Raw genomic sequence first — 19,665 nt, 5'->3', positions numbered from 1 at the left:
ACTAGATTGAGGGCGCGATCCATTAACTAGGCTGGTGGATATACCAACGTTGATGCCACCATAATATCCATCTTCTCATGCACCCTTTTTTACGGTCGCGATATAGCAATACACGATTCGCGCCTCAAAGTTTGAATTCCTACTTTGGGTCACAGTGGTCACATGATGAAGGAATTTGCCACAAATGATGACAGCTTCCGCACAGTAACTTGTCGATTTCGAAGTCATGATATACTCGGCGTTTAGACTTTGCTTGGTTTTCGAGGTAATATCCTAATTGAAGCAGCGCCTCGTTTCACTCCGTGCAATTCGTTCTGAGACTCCGACCTATTAATTTGGGGACACAAAGACAAAAGTAGTAGTTCTCCCAAGACGGGTTCATTCATTCTCTCGATCATTTTTCGTAAATAAAAATGAACCCCGACTCATTGACACGGTAGGACGCAGATGTTCCATATAAATGAGGAGATGACTGAGGATGATTGAACGAATATGAATGCTTGAATGTAACTGATTCGATATAGGTAAACATGAATGTTGAGGAAATGTAAAATGTTTGAACGGATACTGGATGAAAAAATGTACTCGACAAGTCTGTAAATCGATGTTTCCGGAAATTTTAGATGCTAACCTGATTAACATGTTGAACGAATACTCCGTAAAAATATTACAGTCCATCAATAAAATGGCTGGAACACTGAGAATATGTATTAAGGCTGTTTCGAACAGTAATAGGCGTTTCATTAAGAATAGAACGCGTTGTTAATCGATCATAAAATACTAAAACAGGGATATACTCCATACCAGTTCTCTAACCATATCCATATCCATGCCTCAAACACCGTAATGCTATGCTATCCATGCGCCATTTTATCAAGGATTTATTTCCTTGCCACTTCATTCATGTCATGTCCAACTCCCTCCATCCCATATATACACATTTCTCCTGGGCAATACTAGTCCCTGATATAAACCGGAATACCATAAACACAAACCGCGGCCGCATTAAGATATTTCAATTTGCAAACCCCCTTTGCCTGTGCCACCGCTTCAATCAACGATAATTTTCCTCCAGCCTTTAGATCCTTCTCCTCCTTCCCTTTCTTTCTTCCTCCCCCTTTCTTCTTTTCTTTTCCCTCTCCTTGCTCTCCATCCTTCCCTAAAAGCCCCCACCCCTCCAACATCTTCCCCGCAAACCGATCAATATCCCTATCCGTAACATCCCACAATGTCGCTACCAATGCCGCACTCCCCGCATGCATATAATGTATTGGCTGACCCCCCAACTCGAATTCTCCATAATTCGTGAGCGCACCACTACTACAACCCATCAAGATTGTCACTGCACATTTCTCCATCTTGCGAATTTCTTTAGAACGAATAAACTGGCCTCCACTTCCATGACCGAAATACAAGAAGACGTCTTTGTTTTGTAGCTCATATTTCATTTCTTCTTCAGAAGGTGCACGATTGACGATGCCGGACCAAGAAGGAAGTGCTTCTAGAGGAGCTTGGAACGTAGTTTGTGTATTTTTGAGATCGCCTTCGGGGTTGAGGATATAGGCGCCGTTGTTGCGATCAATGTAATGCCCCTCTGGGCCTTCATCTGACGTTTTCTGTTGCTTAGAAATTCGGTCCCGAAGACATCCAAGTGATGGAAGACGCGAGACTGCTAAGCCTTCCATACATGGTAGCGATTCCCATGGGAAAATATGGAGAGCCTTGTCTAATATCAGTATGGTGTGTTTTCCTTCGTCGTGCTGACTCGAACTGAAAGCAGCTTCGTGATAGCAACGAAGAGCATCATGGATCTCAATGACAATTGAATCGAAATCAATTTCTGCATAAGCGTTCAATTCTCCGTGAAATTGAAGAACGTCAACAACAAAATACAAAAGATCGGTCAGCTGTTCGGAAAAGTCACTATCATCTGCTGATGGATTACCAAGACCGATAAATAACTCCAAAATCCTGCTGTCCAAAGTAACACGAGGCCCAGAGTTTCTCTTGCTCTTCTGACGAGAAGGGAGATGCTTGTCAAGTATATTTTCAAAGGATTTCTCAAAACGAGCGAGAAGGTCTGACTTTCTGGTGAATTGAGAGAATATTCCTGCAAACCCTCCCAACCATACCTTCTCGATATTTTCTAGTAGATCCTTAAGACGAGAGTCTAACTCTGCACGTTCTGCCCACCAAGCAAGTTTTGCTTCGCGACCTGTCCTGCTAGGGCCGCTTTGAGAATTAGCCTTTGCAAGATCAATGATATTTATAAGCTCGCTTTTGCCTTGCTCAAAACCAAACACTTCTTCATCTGCATCCATTGAATTGTTACGTCCTAAAGGTAGACGAAGTACAAAAGGACTATGGCCAGTTTGTAATTTAGTAATAGAAAGTTCTTGGCGATTCTCGCTTAAAGATATTGAGAGAGCAGTCCATGTTTTAGGGAGGATATCTATGTATTCTTTTTGAAATTTCGGGATATCGCAGAATGACAATGATGCCCCAAGACTTGATCGTCGTGACATAGCCCCACAATCGGGCCAACGCAGGTCATCGAGTTCTGGAATACAAGTCTCTTGTAAGATAACTTTACGCTCTCTGCGGAATGCAAGAGTGCGCGCAGAATCAATGGAGCAACTTGCAAGACCGGGTTGAGATTTTCCCTTGATTGGCCCTGCAGCAGAGAGCAAAATAGAGACATTGTTGAGGAGAGAAGTTATTTTGTGCATAACAGAGATTGGAGCAACGAGAAATGCAACTGGATAGGTTTCCACTAAAATTTCTTGGGCTCGGTGCAACTTGTCAAAAAGGTTATCTGGACTTGAGTTCTTCGCTCCACGACCACTTCTGGAAGTTTGTGTTTTTCTAGGCGGTGATTGTTGTGCGAGATTTGGGTTTTCCGCGTGGCTCTTGTTACTTTTCACACTTCCGACAACTGATGGAAATGAGAGAGTTGAGTCTTGAAGTACGGAGTATACTGGATCGGAGACCATTTGTTCCATGCATCGTACAAGCAAACATCGAGCCTCGGAGAGGCCCTGATATACCTCATCCAATTGGCTATTAGAGTATTTACTGGCTTCATCTAAGAAAACCTGTGCTTCGGTTCTTTTTTTCACGCTCATGAGAGCGTCAGCCAACTGCCACAGAATATTTGCTCGTAAAGAGTCCAATTGAGGACACTCTGTGTTAACTGATGATTCCAAAGGCGTTGGAGTTTTGGAACGAACGACAGGCTTTCGGGGAACTGGCATTTTCTTACGTGTCGTGGTTTTTCGAGCGGCTGGCGCTTTTCGTTTTGAAATCGAGAGCGTTTGAATTCCAGTTTCCAATGTATCAGGAACATCCGGCACATCAGCATCACCCAATTCAAGAGTTGCAAGAAAAGCAGGGTCTATGAGAGTTTTGAGAGTTTGATTTGCTTCCTCCAGACATGCAATTTCTGCTTTACGATCTCCAAGCATTCCACGGAGGCGTCCAATTTGACATGCAACTGTAACCGAACTTTTGCCCTTAGTCCCGTCTTTATAGAACTTTTCGGCATCCATGAGGTAATTGGTGCCCTTCTCTAGGTTCCCAGCTTTAGTCCAGATATTTCCGAGTGTGGCCAATGCTATTGCAGACTGCCCATCAAAATTGAATGACTTAATGAGCTCGTGAGCTTGCTCTCCGTAATGTAACGTCTCCTGGAATAGCCCATGATGAGCGTACAAATTTGATAAATGAATCAACCCATGGAAAAGGGGAGCAACCAATGGCCAAAATCCAATTCCTGATGGGCTGTCTTGTGGTTGAGGTTGATCCGCTATTTTGTTTGTAGAAATGTCCAGTTGAGAGAGCCCACCCACCACTTTCTCCGTATCGTCCCTGGGTACAGCCGCTAGTTTCTTTTTCCGGAGTATCGCTTCGGTGGTAGCCCATGCGCGCCTAAGTAGTCTGACGCTCTGCTTAGCATGAACAAGAGCGGATTCTGAGCCTCCCTGTTCAATGGCAAGCATCGACCGAATCAAAGAAGCTTTCGCTACAACACAGTTCAGTCGAGTCTTCTCTTGAAGACTGAGAGGTGATTTGTCTTCTTCTAATTCTTTTCGTTCTAAAATGAAAGCTCCTTCAGCACACTCTAGATGAAATTGACTATTGCATGTTAGTGGGTTCTGTAGGATCAAAAATTTGTTGGCTTACCATTTTTCAAGGTTTCCAAGTGCTAACATGTACTGTGAGTGTGCAATGTGAAGGTCTGTTTTGGCCCCAAGATTGCTGCGCAAGCTAAAACTTTGCGCCTTGTCCAATGCCAATCCAGCTTTTCCAGAATATCCAAGTTGAAGCCAAGAGAGGCCCAAGGCACTGTAAGTTGATACAATGTCATTGTGACCAGATAATTCACAGTAGAGCTCATTATAATCAGCGATAAGGCGAAGAATGACAAGCTTGTCGGTTTCTAGACCTCGCATTTCCATAAAGTTGGCAAGCGACTGTAGGTGAAGCAACAGCTGTGGGATGTTCTCGATGCGAAGCTGCAAAGCCGCGAGATTTTTGGCTTCAGAACGAATGGTTCGCCAGTTCACGATGCAGTTCTTCAGATTTTTTATGCAAATTTCATCTTTCTGGAGTTCCATTATACTTACCGCCATAGCTACCCAATGCCTCAGGTAGCCTGCCAAACCAGCATCCTGGGTCGTTTCGATATCGATAGACTTGCTCATGAGAGCTGTGAGAGTCTCAACCATATAACCGTTTTGTTGTTCGTTGTGCGAATGTTGGAATATGGCCATAGCGCGTAGCCTGCGCACGGGGTATTGGTTTAAGTCGTACAAGGAAATCAGGTGCTGAAAGACCTTACTTTTCAAGTCCATGGCAACAGAAGTGGGATTAGTGAGGCCGGCCAAGATATCCAACTCATGTTCAAGAACAGCACCCTTTTGATCATTCGTCCAAGAGAGACCGAAAAGCCAAGGTTCGGGAGAGACGTCTGGGTGATTGAGATATACCTTTACCAGAGACTGTATAGTTCGAGCGAGAACTTGTGCATCGTCAGTACACTCCCAAGCTTGGCGAATAGATAGAATTTTGGCATTTTCGACGACCTTGCACAAAACGCCATTTTCTACCGTTTCATCTCGTAACATGACAAGGGTTTTGAAAAGTTCGTCAAATCGACCCATGCTTTTGGAAAGATCCGCCATTCGTTCCAGTTTCATAGACATAAGACCAGCGTTCCGATCCGGCAAAGGCCTTGATTTAAGACAGTCAATTGACCTTCGGAGAACTACTCGTGTCTGTGGAGTTCCTTTGCCAGCATCGGTACTACGACGTAAGTCAAGGAAATACATGAAGTAAAGGTTAGAAATTTTGATATAGCACTGTGTCGCATTGAAGTTCTCATCTTCCATAGAACCGTGTTCTAGCCGGTCGAGTAATGTAAGACAATCTTGCAGTAAGGAATCTACTCGTTCCCACCCTGGTGCCTCTTGTTTTAGAAGTAATTTGACCAAGAACAATGCGGAATCAATTGCATGCACGGAGGGCTTGGTGATAAATTTCCTGCGTTGTTCGAATCGCACAACATCCTTGCTTGAGGCACTTTCATCCGGTTTCTTACCAATATAGCGAAGGGATAGTCGAGGGCATAAGGAAACGAGGGATTCACACATTTGGCGGACTTTGGTTGATAGGTCGCTTGTGTTGGATGGCGACTCAGACACAGGGTTCGAAATCGCAATGATAGCAGCTCTCCTTGCCGAAGAGACTTCTGTCATTAATTCATCAATCTCAGATGCCTCCCCCTTGAATGGCTGCTCTAGCACATCCAACAGCTCGACCAATAACTTTTCCGTTTGCTCTCGTTGAGAGCCCCGTAGAGTGAGAGAAACTAAACGAGCCGTGAGAGCACTATGTCTAGCATTGGAGTCGGCTTTACAATCAAGAAGATTTCTGACCATTCCAACCCATTCAATAGCTTCATTAATAATATTAGCTTCTTTAGAAAGCGACCCTAATAAACGATAGATTCCCATCAAGGCAGGTGCCGACTTAAGCCCTTCGGTTTCGTATTTCAATGATGACTTTTTGAGATGTGAAAATGCGTTAGAGCATTTTGTGTATACCTTATCAGACTCATTTTGACTTCGTCGGGCATATGCTTGAATACATCTCAGGAAAGGGTCAAATATATCCTTTTCAACATCCCCTTTATGATTTGCAAGCTTCCACCACGATAAGCGTACGTCGAGAGCTAAAGCTTGTAATATGAAAGCCGCCTGTGGTGTTATGCTGACTTTACAATCCAAAGCGGTGGCATCTTCTGAGGACGAGACGCTTGGGCTCATAGATAGAAGCATGTCTGACAAGGTTTGAAGTTGACGGGCAGACTTGTTCACTTGCGTTGAATCCTCGGCGGCTTTCAAAAGGAGTTTTACAGGCGAAGAGGCATGTCCGGGTCGTAGAAATGGCATTGCAGCTTCAATGGACTTGGGTTTCCGGGAGGCAATCATAAGCCTTAATGCCTGTAACTGAGTTGTAATCACCAGGCCTAATTTCGCGCCTGTTGCTGACATCTCCCCAAAATCCAAAAGTTCAGCCAAAGTTTGTGGTGTTGAAATGGAAGCTACATCTTTGGTTACTGGCGCACTCTTCCCTTCAATTTCCATGTCCAACCGCCGTTTCAAGATTCTAAGCTCTTTAGTTGCCAAATCCTCTAAACCAAGTGCCAACAATTTTCCAACCAGAACAGACATTCCGTTTTCGAGCTGTAGAGGTGGCATAGTAAGACCTGCTATGTTCGCAAGTTGGATTCCTCGTAAACATAGAAATGCGGCTCTGGCGCATTCTGCAACCGATCGAATTCCGGGAGAGCATGCTGAGGTCGAAGATGCGGATCCATCTCGAGTTTTTGAAATGTTGGGCGAACTAGAAACTCGATTTAAAGCTCGTGGTTGCAATGGTGCTTGAGGAACTGAACTTGATCTTCTAAGCCCTTTGCGAGCTGCAGCTTTCTCCTTGGTAGTTGGTGCTTTTCGGGGCTGAGATGGTACTTTGATCGCTTCTGTTAAGACTTTCAATGTACTATTTACAACTTCGGTAGCCAGTGTGAATTTTTCCTTTGCAGACAGCGATTCTACATTGTCGTTTGCGTTCGCATTTTCCTTATCCGCCTCGTTGACTCTGGTCCGCGACGCAGGAGCTCGAGTTGTGCTTTTTTTGGTGGGTTTCGCAGTCGCTTTAGGAACTGTTTTTGAGGTTCCAGACGTATTCGGAGTGGTAGTCGCCTTAGAAGATAATAGGTCACTGAGCAGAGTAACTGTTGCTGGAGTACATGTTGTTGTCGAAGATATAGCGGCGCGCACAGCATCCGCGGATTGCTGTGATGAATTCATTACAATAGAAATTCTGTCAAGAAAGAAACAGTATTATTGGTACTTAGACATTATTCCAAAAAGTTAAAAGAAAAACAATTGATGTCGTCTTCGAGTGATGTAAAGAATCATAAATCTCCATAATCGAAAAACGGAGGTCCCCTGTTGACATTGTTTCCTAGGCAACCAAAGACCTAAAACTTTCGGCTCATCTTAAAGCCCTACGGAAATTCAATTTTTACAACTTCAATACTGTTCACCCATTTGTTACATCTTGACAACAATATTCAAATATCCGGTCACAATGAACAAATCAACGATGATTAGAAGGCTGGTTTCTGCGCCACCTGCTATCAGAAGCACAATTCTTCAGCAACGATTATTCGCTCCTCAGTCTCGCCAGTATGCCGTTCAAAGCGTCACTCAGGCTTCGTTCTGGGCGAATATGATTCCTAAACCATTTCGAAAAAGCGAACGAGCCGTAAGCAAAAAACCGAAATCCAAAGATTGGAATCCTGCGACTTTTTTCATATGGATCTTCCTTCTGATTGGATCCATGTCAATTCAGATGATCGCCTTGAGAAATGAATACACAACTTTCAGTCGCCGCGCTGATGCCAAAATTGGAGTATTGAAAGAAATTATTCAGAGAATAAGAAATGGAGAAAAGCCTGACGTTGAAGCACTTCTCGGAGTTGGAGATCGAGAGCAAGAACGAGAATGGGAAGAAGGTATATATACATTGTTCATGATTGAATTCTTGGGGTATAATTCTAATATGTCTGGATAAAGTTTTACAGGAGATCGAACGAGAAGACGCAGCGTTACAACAGTCTCCCGCAGAGAAATCTAAACCAGAAAATGTTGACGTCCCAGCGACCAAAAAGAAGGCCGCCGAAAACGCGAAGAGTAAGAGCAACGTGCCCTCGGGGTTCTATTGAGAAGATTTATGTACAAAAAATGGTCTACTGTACAAGATTACAAGATTGATGTATTTCTACGATAGCATGTCCTTGAACATACCGCTATTTTTCTGTCGTGCTTCGTAAGGAGTTTGAACGTCGTCTTTTCTAGACGTGAAGCCGATCCGATTCAATTGATCAACAAGTGCAGGTAGAACTATATCAGTTCCTAGTTCAGCTCTTACGCCAAATTCTCCGGTTTGGCCACCAGAGAGATCCTTAAAGAATGCCTCCTCACCTCTGACCCCGCCTAGATTCAGAATTGCGATAGGCATGTTCCTCTCTTGAGCACGTCGTGCCAATCTCCAGGCAGAGTATGTGGCAAGCGAAGTTCCCAATACCAACAGCCTACCAGAGTCATCTATCGCTTGTTCAGCGGCTTCCTTCACTTGCGCATTTATACTCTCCCCAAACATGACCACAGCGGGTTTCAATATGCCCGCTGTGCTCGTTGCTTTCCAAGCTCCCTCTTCATCAACTTCCACAATCGATTGCGATCCGTCTTTTAAGACTGGAGGATTCTCGAGACAATGAGGGCACGGCGGATATCTGAAGGTGTCATATGGTGCTCCGGGTACGTCAACATCTCCGTCAGGATTTGCCTTCATGCCTTTTGCTCGTCGGTCTTCAGGGTCTTCCGTAGTTAAAGCTCCAGATTCAAGTATTTCAGCCAAAAATGCCGCCCATGCTGGATTTAATCTTGCTAAAGATTCTTGGAAAATATCTCGAGGTAAGTCTTTTCGGCAGGTGACGCAAGTCAAAGCTCGAAGATATCCATGAAGTTCAACAGTTGCCAAATTTGGATGTGCCTCCGAGTGAAATGAATCAACATTTTGTGTGACTACCCGTTTTACAATATTCATATCGGCAAGGTCTTTAATAGCATAATGAGCTGGATTCGGCTTGGCTTTGTGTAAATTCGTCCATCCTAGGAAACTCCTCGCCCAGTACCTTCGACGTGCCTGGTCGCTCGCAATGAATTCATGATAGTAAACAGGTCGATATGATTTGTTCAACACATATGTGCCTTTCGAACCTCGACTATTGAGGATGGAAGGTTAGCAATCGTCCACGCAATGTGAGCTTGGCACTGGATGATATATAGCGTCCCGGGTGGTTAATTATGCAATATCATATGTACCCTGTCCGCTAAGCAAGAAGCCCCCCTAAGTAGACGATTCACCGTTTCTTGCCCCAGATGAAACAATGACCTATGGGTATGAAAGAACCAATGTACTCACTAATCTGCCAGCCCCGAAGCCACAGAAATACCGGCTCCTGACAAGATTACTGTTGATTGTGGGTCTTTGACTCCATCTGGAAGGTTATGGGAAGGCGGGGCAGTGAGGAATTTCGACAGAGCGTGGATTGCCCCCGGTAATGAGTTTGCGCTTCGTGGCAGGATTGAGGGAGGGGGCAATGGACCCGTATAGGGTATTCTCATGAGAGGTTTTCGCATTGGATGATCATGAATCTGGCATTCAGCATTTAGACGCGCGTTCGAGGATGCAAAAGATTGTAGAAAGAAAGAATGAATTGAAATGCAAGATATACTAACGTCATGATTAGCTTGGTGGCGGACCAGGCTGTGATATAGTGGCTTAGTCAATGCAAGGCTAACATCTGTCTATCTTTCTATCTATCTTTGTATCCACGAAGTACGAGGCATCTATCTATTTACTCCAGTATCCATACTCGCATACACATACATCCAGTGGGTGGGCACACAAACACCGCCTTCAAGCTCGGAATTTCCACTCGGATATGCAAAGGATGATATTCGGCTGAAGCAACTACCTAGGATACTGTCTGTACACCTAGGTGTTTATATGAATGCCGGCAGAGGAGAGTTCCGGTCTAAACTCTTCAAAGTCTCATGTACATCCAAGTAGTTTCCCTTTTATATCGCGGGTGTGGAGATGCATATCCAACAGTGACATTCCTAGATGCGATTCATCCAAAGGCCACGCAAGGGCCAAGAGATACCTCTATAGAGTGACATTCCCACCCTGTACGTTTCATCTGATTTCCAAAGTACAGTTCGGAATTCAAATGGCTGCTCGGTGACTGGCTACCGGCTCGTCCAAAAACGGCTAACACGCAGGCACTCGTCGTCATCTGGGAAGGTTGGCTTGCGAATTCATTTATGCAATTTGATATTAACCTTCCGAAAGCCTTGTTGCACTGGTAGAAATTTCCAAAGTACTCCACACGCCTTTTCTTCACTAAGCAAGAATACATTTCCACTTTAAGCGGGCGATGTCTTGTTTCCCCTTTCGCTCCGAGCAAAGTCCATCGTCCCTTAACGTGGGCCATAAGACTCCTAGTAAAAGCACCTAGTCCCTTTAATGAACGCCTAGAAAGGGTGTGTACGAAAAGGATATTGTCCGGTTAGAACACGTTCTCATTTTATGGTTAATCCCAAAATAATTTATTTATGCCCATGCCTCTTCATTGCTTCTCCCATGGACGCTTTTCGTTAAGGCCTGTCGTCACACTGGGGTTTAAGTCGAGCATAAGGACACCTCAATATCAAATTGCCCGAGTATTGCAGACTGCCGCTTTCGATTCCACTTTACTCAATTACAGTACTAAAGCTTACAACATTCCTCTTAAATCCTTCCCAAGACTTCAATCACTGTCCGACAACTTCAATCCAAGACTGCTCAATTCAATGGCTTCTCTCACAACTACTCAAACGCGTTCGCATGCGGGCCACTCTCACCACCATCACCATCATGACAATACGTACCTTACCTCGACGAATAAGAACGATGCCGGTGTGCGAATTACGCGGATTGGACTTTATTCGAACTTGGGCATGGCGGTTGCCAAGGGAGTAGGAGGGTACATGTTCAATTCTCAGGCTATGTTGGCAGATGCCTGGCATAGTGTTACCGATCTTGCCAGTGATATCCTCACGTTGGCGACAGTTTCCTGGAGTCTCAAACCTCCAACTGAGCTTTTTCCAACAGGTTTTGGAAAGGTTGAGAGCTTAGGATCATTGGGTGTTAGTGGCATGCTTCTTTTCGGAGGGATGTTCATGTGCTTGAATAGTTCTGAAATCCTGTATGCGCATTTCTTCTTGGATGCCCATGCAGCCGCAGAAGCTGCCGCACATGCGCATGGACATAGCCATAGCCATGGGCCATCACTACCTAGTTTACACGCTGCTTGGTTAGCTGCCGGTACAATTGTCGTCAAGGAATACCTATACCAAGCAAGTAAGTTGCCATTGGCAAATCGTTCGTTGATTTATCATATGCTGACTTAGATCTTCACAGCGATGAAAGTAGCACGAGAAAGAAAGAGCTCCGTTCTAGCCAGTAATGCGATCCATCACAGAGTTGACTCCCTCACCGGTATCGTTACCCTTTTCGCGATTCTCGGAGCAAATTTCCTACACGAGGCAGCTTGGTTGGACCCTGTTGGAGGATTCCTCATCTCATTACTCGTGATTAAGGCTGGATGGGGCAATACTATATCAGCGCTATATGAATTGGCAGATAGGGGAATCGACGCCGAGGTCAAGGAGTCTGTCACAAAAGCGGTCCAAAAGAGTCTACTCAATCTTACAGAAGGGTCAGAAGTGGAATTACGAGAAGTCGAGGGTGTTAAATCCGGACAGAACTTTCTGATAGAGCTTCAACTTGCCGTACCTAAGGCGTGGACAGTTGAGGATGTTAGAGAAGTAGAGGATAGTGTCAGGCAAATGGTTGGCTCAAAGGTTCGAGGTGTTCGACGAGTGAAAGTACGCTTTGTACCAAAAGATGAAGCCAAACCTTCCCTTTTCGATGAATTCATCAGTGGAGATGTGAGCCCACGAGAAAGTCCTGAGCCTGAATTGAATGATCACGACCACGATCACGATCACAATGGACACGCCCATAGTCATGACGCCAAGAAGACATTATAGACGTTATAGAAGATCGTATGAACATTCATCATTTGGAGTTTGCATGGAATTGGAGCTGGCGTTAGGGATGGGCGGTAGGACTTCATGACAAGTCTTTGCAGAGGATCAATTTGGCGCAGGGGGTGAAATTTCGACGAGTTTGTACTCTTTGCAATGTATCAAAATTTATAGAGCCATTATGATGGAAACTGATTGTCTGCTTTGATTGGTGCGCATCTAAACACCCGAACCACTTGAATTTGTGGCTTTCATTCAGGCTAAATGTGGATACTATTCCAACGTCAACTTTTACTAATCTTCCCTTTCTCCATAACCCCACGATAGAGGCAGGTCCGATTCTTTGTGTATAAAATAGCCCTTTCATTCTTTTTCTGCTCTTTGATTTTGTGATATTTATTCATTCATTTCATTCTCCACCAATTCAATACTTAATCAAGATCACAAATCCAAACATGTCTTCAAAAGAGGAGCCTTTATACCTAGGTTTTGACCTCTCCACCCAGCAACTAAAAGGTATGTCCACGTGAGCATAGTTCCCTCGTTTTACCGCTCTCTAATCTTTTCCAAGCAATTGTGGTATCGTCCTCCCTAAAAGTCCGATACGAAGCTAAAGTCGACTTCGATGCCGACCTCTCCAAATATGGCATCAAAAAAGGTGTACATGTCAATGAAGTCGAAAGAGAGGTTTACGCACCAGTAGCCATGTGGCTTGAAGCTGTTGATTTAGTTCTTCAACGCCTTTCGGAAAAATCTTGTCCGTTTCATCTGATTAAGGGGATTTCAGGCTCAGGTCAACAACATGGAAGTGTTTATTGGAGCCAAAAGGGGGAAGAGGTATTGGGAGCTTTGGACACGAAAAAGAGTTTGGTAGAGCAGTTGAAGGATACGTTTGCGCATCCGTGGAGTCCTAATTGGCAAGATGCGAGCACGCAAGAGGAATGCGATGCTTTTGATCGCGAGTTGGGGAGTGAGGAGACACTAGCAGAAGTTACGGGGAGTAAAGCTCATCATGTTAGTTCTGTCCTTTATGTCGCAGGATTGTGTCAAGATGGATTTGCTTTGACTAACAATATTGACAGCGATTCACGGGACCACAAATCATGCGTTTTCACAAAAAGTATCCAGAGGTCTACCGCCGTACTTCTCGTATAACCCTCGTTTCATCTTTCCTGGCATCTTTATTCCTTGGGGAAATTGCCCCCTTTGATATCAGTGATGTTTGCGGCATGGATCTCTGGGACATAAAATCTGGATCTTGGAGCGAGCCTCTTCTCACTCTTGCAGCTGGATCCGACGGTCTTGCTTCCTTGAAATCCAAACTTGGTGAGGTACGAGAAGATGGCGGTGGAAGCATGGGCTCGATATCCTCTTATTTCACATCTCGCTATAACTTTCCCGCCGATTGTGGAATCGTCCCCTTCACCGGTGATAATCCAGCCACAATCTTAGCTCTCCCTCTTCGCCCCATGGACGCTATCGTCTCCCTCGGAACATCCACAACGTTCCTCATGTCAACCCCCAATTACGTCCCAGACCCTGCTTACCACTTTTTTAACCATCCTACTACAGCCGGTCTCTACATGTTCATGCTCTGCTATAAAAATGGAGGTCTCGCCCGCGAAAAGATCAGGGATGCTCTCCCCGCATCCCAAACCTCAGACCCATGGTCCAACTTCAACAAAGCCGCTACAGAAACTCCACCTCTCGCTCAAAAGTCTCCCTCTGACCCTGCAAAATTAGCTCTCTATTTCCCTCTTCCAGAAATCGTCCCAAATGTTCGAGCCGGCACCTTCCGCTATGAGTCCTCACCAGACAATACATTAAATGAAGCCAAAACACCATATGATCCAGAAACGGAAGCTCGTATCATTGTAGAATCGCAAATCCTGTCTTTACGTCTTCGTTCTCAAAAGTTGGTGACTTCACCTTCGAACGATATCCCAGCTCAACCTCGTCGTATCTATCTTGTAGGCGGCGGCTCGCATAATCCAGCCATTGCGAAGATTGTGGGCGAGGTGTTGGGTGGAGTGGAGGGAGTATGGAAATTGGATGTTGGAGGGAACGCGTGTGCTTTGGGTGGTGCTTATAAAGCCGTCTGGGCTGTAGAGCGAAGCGAGAAGGAGGGTGGAAAGATCGGAAGTGGAAATGAGGCGAAATGGAAAGGAGAAAGTTTCGAGGAATTGATAGGAAGGAGGTGGAAAGAAGAGGGTGCTATTGAGAAGATAGATGAGGGGTATAGACCTGAGGTGTGGAAGAAATATGGGAGTGCTCTTGGAGCATTTGAGAACGTGGAGAAGTTGGTTCTGGAGGGCGAGGAAAGGTTTAAGAAGTGATATTACTAGTATAGTTGCGGTAGGTGATGAATGACTTATGTTTCGGCATCGATTGATATGATTCTACGTATCTTCAGCTTTATGGTCTAATTTGCTCATAATATCACAATCTATCCCCAAAAATAAACGGCCTTTTATTTATTGTAACTGTGTGCTGCATCAAGCTAGTTTTCTGGTGCTGAGAAGTCTGTCCGACCAAGATATTCCTATCCAATTGTCTTATTAGTCTTCTGCGATGTCTAGCCACCCGGCCACTCACTAATCCATCAATACCAATTTCTTTCAGATATGCAGCAAAAATTTCGATTCACATTGTGATTTATTAGATACCTTGATGCGACTATACGATATTTTCATTCACGGACTTCCATAATTTTATTGCATATCCGATTTGACCCATCGAAAGCGACTGCGCGATCGCGATCGCTGTCGACATAATACGATTTATCCGGTATAGAATGCGCATAGATCTAGCAAAGAGCAGAACCTGACAATCTGTGTTGATGTTCAGCTGATCAAGTGATTGCTCCCACTCCGCGCTCTTTTGTTTTCTGTCCCGTCTTCTCGTTAAGTCGTGTTTTCCCATCCAGTGTCCCGCAAGCGGTGGTCAGGATTGCGTATTACAATTAGACGTGCAACGAAACTTTCAGTTGGGCTGCTCGATATAGCGAATCGGGGATTGTGGAACTCGCTAGATGTTATTCGGCCGGTTCAATTTCATCTCTATCTGAGTCGTTTCACCAGGTCGCTAATTGAGCCGTTCATGCACAAGACAGTCTCGTTTTCCTCTCCGTCTAGCTGTATAATAGAACCGGGCGTCAATAGTCCGTATATCAAATATGCAACACCAATTCGAATTGCGGAGCTTGAACTATTGGTCGGATCGATTTTCTGAGATTCACTAGATGGAAGTAGAGCTAGCTCTTATTCTTGGTGTATCCAGCACTCGTTTAAAATTCCTGTATGTTCGCAAGGAGATGTATGAAGATTCCTCGGCTAGAAGTACCTTTAAATTGAATCGATCTTGTCATTGTCGAGTTTTCTCGTTATTTTGGACTTGATTATGAATATAGAATATTTGAAAGGACGTGAGTGACTTGGAGACACATTGGAATGCTGGAGATACTGAGTAGTTTGTTCAGACATGCAATGGAATCTCCTGGGCGAGGGGTCGGGTCGGCTTCTTGTAGATATTAGATGTTCATTCCCGATACTTACCAGTAACAAGAATACCGCGGATTAAAAGCCTACTCAGATTGCACGCTATGCAAATCGTACCACGCAGTATTTTTCACTACTTAGCGAAGCCCTGAAGTGAGAGCGATATTTTCAACATCTGTCGATACTTGTTAGGACATACTCGCAGGAAAAACCGTATTAACGAAAGATCTAGAGAGATTTGCGGCGTGCAAAAAAGTTTCGAGGCGATAGTGTATCGAAGCCAGGGTGGTAAGTGGAAGCGATTGAGATGGATGAGCATTATCTTTGATTTCTAGAAAAAACTGTATTTCTAGATCTGACAGAAATCGGCCTCTAGTAACCTCACAAGCAACTGCATAGGAACATTATATCTAAAAGACGGAACTTCATTCTCTAGTTCTGGAATCGAAGAAACAAGTCCAGATATATTTAGAGATAGATTGTAATCCCAGTATCGAGATTTTAAGTAAAACGATGGGAAACGCATCAAGACCAGTGAGTTTAACTTAAAAATGGACAATCCGTAACTGTGCGGAAATCACACATGATATCTTCCCCTTCCCTAGCAAGCGAGCGAGCGAATATTTTCACGAGTTGATCATGAAATTCATAGACGTGTGCTGCGATACCAGTATAACTCACCTCGTTTCTTCATCTAACAATCTTCATCTACCATCTCAGACCTACACGCATCCTTTCGCTTCTTCAAGCTCACAGCAGCACACCTTCAAGACCGATACTTTTCGCATTCCAAATTGCGATTTTCATTTTCTCGCCACACGCAAGGTTTGAGAAACTTATTCATTCATTCATTCATTCATTCATTCATTCATTCCCTCATTGCAGCGAGTAAAGAAGTAACAATTCCCGAATTCTATTAGAATTCCAGGAGCTCAACTAGCTAGCTAACTCCCAAATCAACGAGGGGAGATAATTTAGACAGCCAGAACATGCAGGGTATTCGCAGACCGGAAGGTGAGTCTAACCGCTGTGGCAAATGCAGGAAGTAGGAGACTACTGCATTGCAGATGAGATGAGTTGACTAAAGTAGAGATAGACATTGATGATGTAGAGGAAGATTGATTCGTGTGTCTCGCACCGCTATTCGAAGGCCAAATCGGGATCAGGAGATGCGTGCGTACGTTATCCATCTAAGTACACTACAATCCCCCCCCCCTTATCAAAAAAATAAGAAAATAAAAATAACTAACTACCATAAGTGATGTATCTGTAAAGAAGAGATTCGAAATGACCGACACAATAATTCACAATCAAGCGAAGATCGACCACGCAAAGTTGAATAACGCAAGCTAAGAAAAAAGTAAACAATAAAAACCGATCTTATAATCCCACTTGAAGCAAGAATCTGTACACACAGGGGAGAAGAAACTATATCACTCCGCTCATACTCAATAAGCATTTTTCTCAAACTTCAATCCTCGCCCTCACCCAGTCCATCAAGCCATGCCATACCATGCCATAATCAACCTCACAGACCATCCACCATCCACCATCCACCCTCACCCCCCATTGCAATTCCACGCCGCAGCTCCGCGCTCCTCTTTCAGTATTCTTTTTTACAAACTCCCCCATCCATTCTCGTACGGGTTTCCGCGTTTCTTCCAGGAAATTGCGTGGGCGCATTGTGTGGCTTGATATTCTAAAAGGTGCTCGCGCTCTCAGTAGAGTTCGCCAATTTCTTCAATCTCGTTTTTGGTTATTGAATTATTGTAAGAAAATTTTTCCTAATAGGTAATTATCAAAATGAGAGAGAGATATACATATATACATATATATACAGATAATTCTGACCACTAATTTATTATCATCCTAGAAATATATTTCATATAATACGATCTCTAAAAGGAAAACATCGATACCATTTTTCTCATAGCAAACAATAGCTCTAGTAAGCCTTAGAATATGTACTCGATACTAGCTAATAATTCTCTAAGAGTGAAAATCTTATTTACAAATTGAGATTCTCGTAACTTATAAGAAATATATTATTAATATCAAAGAAGTTGTTATGAGAAAGGTAGGCTTATTAGTATTATACAATCTATCTGACCAGATTGTATTTGGAATTTTGAAACAATTTCTTTCTTTGTATTCTTGAATTCTCCTTAAATAATATAATTATTAATAAGTTATTCATTCGAAGCTGTGCTTATTCACACTAATAATATTGTCAAACGCAAGAATTTGAGGCACCAGTATATGCGTACTCTTGATAATTGAAGGAGTCGATAGACAATATAATACGAACTAATAAGAAGCCTCGTTTTGCAATTTCGATATTGTATAATCTATTACAGGCCCCTCTGGCATAAAAGCTAATATGTCAGGAATCATCCCCTCAGGTTAAGGTGCTTTCGAGCAATCAATTCAACTTTTGCGATATCCAGCTTAGATACGCGGTTCAAGACCAAATGTTTTAGCCACTCATTTCGGGTTATCTTATTTGATCCTTGTGTGGGTGCCCAAAAACGATGACGACTAATCGAGGGTAACGGATTGTGAGACGATTGAAGCGAGGGAACAGTTTTTTATCATCTCTTCACGTCGAATAAAATAAAATGGCATGAGGAGCAGGAGTATCGATCAATTATTCAATGAATTCACAAAGCTCCTGGATATAATCCGAGGTGATGTTTGCAAATCTTGAGGCTGAGGTTGAAATTCGGGGCTATTGAGTGAGGCTGAATCTGTGCGTATGGGAACCCTCTTTATATGTATGGCGTTGTATGAAAAGAAATTCTCGATCGTGCATAACTGGAACGAACTGTACAGCTATATAAACCGTGGATTAGCAACCCGGCTAGACGTGGAAATGTTGAATCCAAATCTCTCAAGTATTGCGTTGGAAATCTCTGGACGTAACAATAGTATTTGTTGGGACGCGGCCCGTACGAACGTGAATAGATAGTCAATACTGAATGTCAGGTCTTTCTCTAATACTCTGGGAAACAAGATCGTGGATAGATTACTAGTCTGGGATCTACCTGTGGCAGGTCTTACCATTTGTGTTGTGGAGCACATAGATGTGGCTACTCAGGAGACATGGACGGGCGAAGTGTGATTCATTGTTGATCTCAGGGTCGAAAGAGTGTCAGCTGGATAGGTCCGGATGGAGTCTATCTTTTGGCTTTTGAGCTATTTGCAATGACCGTTGCTGCTCAAAAGTCAATGTGAAGATTAAATGGGCGGTGACTAGGGAGTAGAGACGCGAGATTGAAAGACTGCAGCAGCCGAGGTGTCCAGTGATACAATTAATACGAAGCTCCAGAGGGCTCTCCATAATGAGAAGGTTAGATTGCAGATAGCTTTGAAACAAGGAGTTTCTTAGCAAGCATGAGAGACTGCTGGATGTGTTGAGCTTGGAAGCTTCGTTAACCTTAATGAATTCACAAAAGCCATTGTTTGGATGGAATGAAAGACATGGGGGAGCTCATGGGGCCCCGCAATGGTTCATCGCCAGAGCCAAAATTATGCAATGTGAGGCTCGCTCAGAAGGATTATAATTAGGGATCAGAGTGCATTAGATTGCAGTTATCCAGCTTTTAACGGTCTGAACAGGTCCTAATCATCTGCAACTTTCGAGCCACGAGGGCGTGATCTCCAGTGCACGACTCAGGCTCCGCCGTGGAGACCTGGGTTGCATGAAAATGGATACTTCCACGATGGCTTATCGAATGACACACTTTGTCTTATTCTGATTCAATTTGCGGACTTGCACGGAGGGTGAAATGGGTGACGATGGAGAAAAACATTGCGGCTGCTACATGTTCAAGAATTCAAGAATTCAGATGGGAGCTTGCCGATCAAGACGTACATACAGCGAGCGTACCTAGTCTGCATGCTTCATAGCTTCCTTTCAAGGTTACTTCCAAGAAGCCAGT

At 43.9% G+C, this 19,665-nt stretch overlaps 5 protein-coding genes across 5 annotated transcripts; 3 read left to right on the top strand and 2 right to left on the bottom strand.

Annotated features, from left to right (window-relative positions):
- Positions 1-644: 644 nt before the first annotated feature.
- Bcesp1 lies at positions 645-7,465 on the bottom strand. The gene is made up of 2 exons (XM_024695506.1): positions 4,183-7,465; positions 645-4,134 (listed from the first exon to the last, which is right to left on the bottom strand). Exons 1-2 carry the CDS (start codon positions 7,371-7,373, stop codon positions 957-959), a joined length of 6,369 nt encoding a protein of 2,122 aa, XP_024551300.1. The 5' UTR covers positions 7,374-7,465; the 3' UTR covers positions 645-956.
- A 141-nt stretch (positions 7,466-7,606) lies between these two features.
- Positions 7,607-8,335, top strand: BCIN_10g02480 (hypothetical protein). The gene is made up of 2 exons (XM_001556951.2): positions 7,607-8,083; positions 8,145-8,335. Exons 1-2 carry the CDS (start codon positions 7,657-7,659, stop codon positions 8,291-8,293), a joined length of 576 nt encoding a protein of 191 aa, XP_001557001.1. The 5' UTR covers positions 7,607-7,656; the 3' UTR covers positions 8,294-8,335.
- Positions 8,274-9,969, bottom strand: BCIN_10g02470 (hypothetical protein). The gene is made up of 2 exons (XM_024695505.1): positions 9,556-9,969; positions 8,274-9,355 (listed from the first exon to the last, which is right to left on the bottom strand). Exons 1-2 carry the CDS (start codon positions 9,771-9,773, stop codon positions 8,350-8,352), a joined length of 1,224 nt encoding a protein of 407 aa, XP_024551299.1. The 5' UTR covers positions 9,774-9,969; the 3' UTR covers positions 8,274-8,349.
- A 356-nt stretch (positions 9,970-10,325) lies between these two features.
- BCIN_10g02460 (hypothetical protein) lies at positions 10,326-12,548 on the top strand. The gene is made up of 2 exons (XM_001556953.2): positions 10,326-11,538; positions 11,599-12,548. Exons 1-2 carry the CDS (start codon positions 10,989-10,991, stop codon positions 12,228-12,230), a joined length of 1,182 nt encoding a protein of 393 aa, XP_001557003.2. The 5' UTR covers positions 10,326-10,988; the 3' UTR covers positions 12,231-12,548.
- A 1-nt stretch (position 12,549) lies between these two features.
- Bcxks1 lies at positions 12,550-14,789 on the top strand. Its single transcript, XM_001556954.2, has 3 exons — positions 12,550-12,743; positions 12,799-13,241; positions 13,310-14,789. Exons 1-3 carry the CDS (start codon positions 12,683-12,685, stop codon positions 14,561-14,563), a joined length of 1,758 nt encoding a protein of 585 aa, XP_001557004.1. The 5' UTR covers positions 12,550-12,682; the 3' UTR covers positions 14,564-14,789.
- Positions 14,790-19,665: the final 4,876 nt, after the last annotated feature.

Source organism: Botrytis cinerea, chromosome 10 (genome assembly GCF_000143535.2).
Source record: "Botrytis cinerea B05.10 chromosome 10, complete sequence".
NCBI lineage: Eukaryota > Fungi > Ascomycota > Leotiomycetes > Helotiales > Sclerotiniaceae > Botrytis > Botrytis cinerea.
Note: the sequence above shows the minus strand (reverse complement) of the source record. Positions and strands in the feature narration are given on the sequence as shown.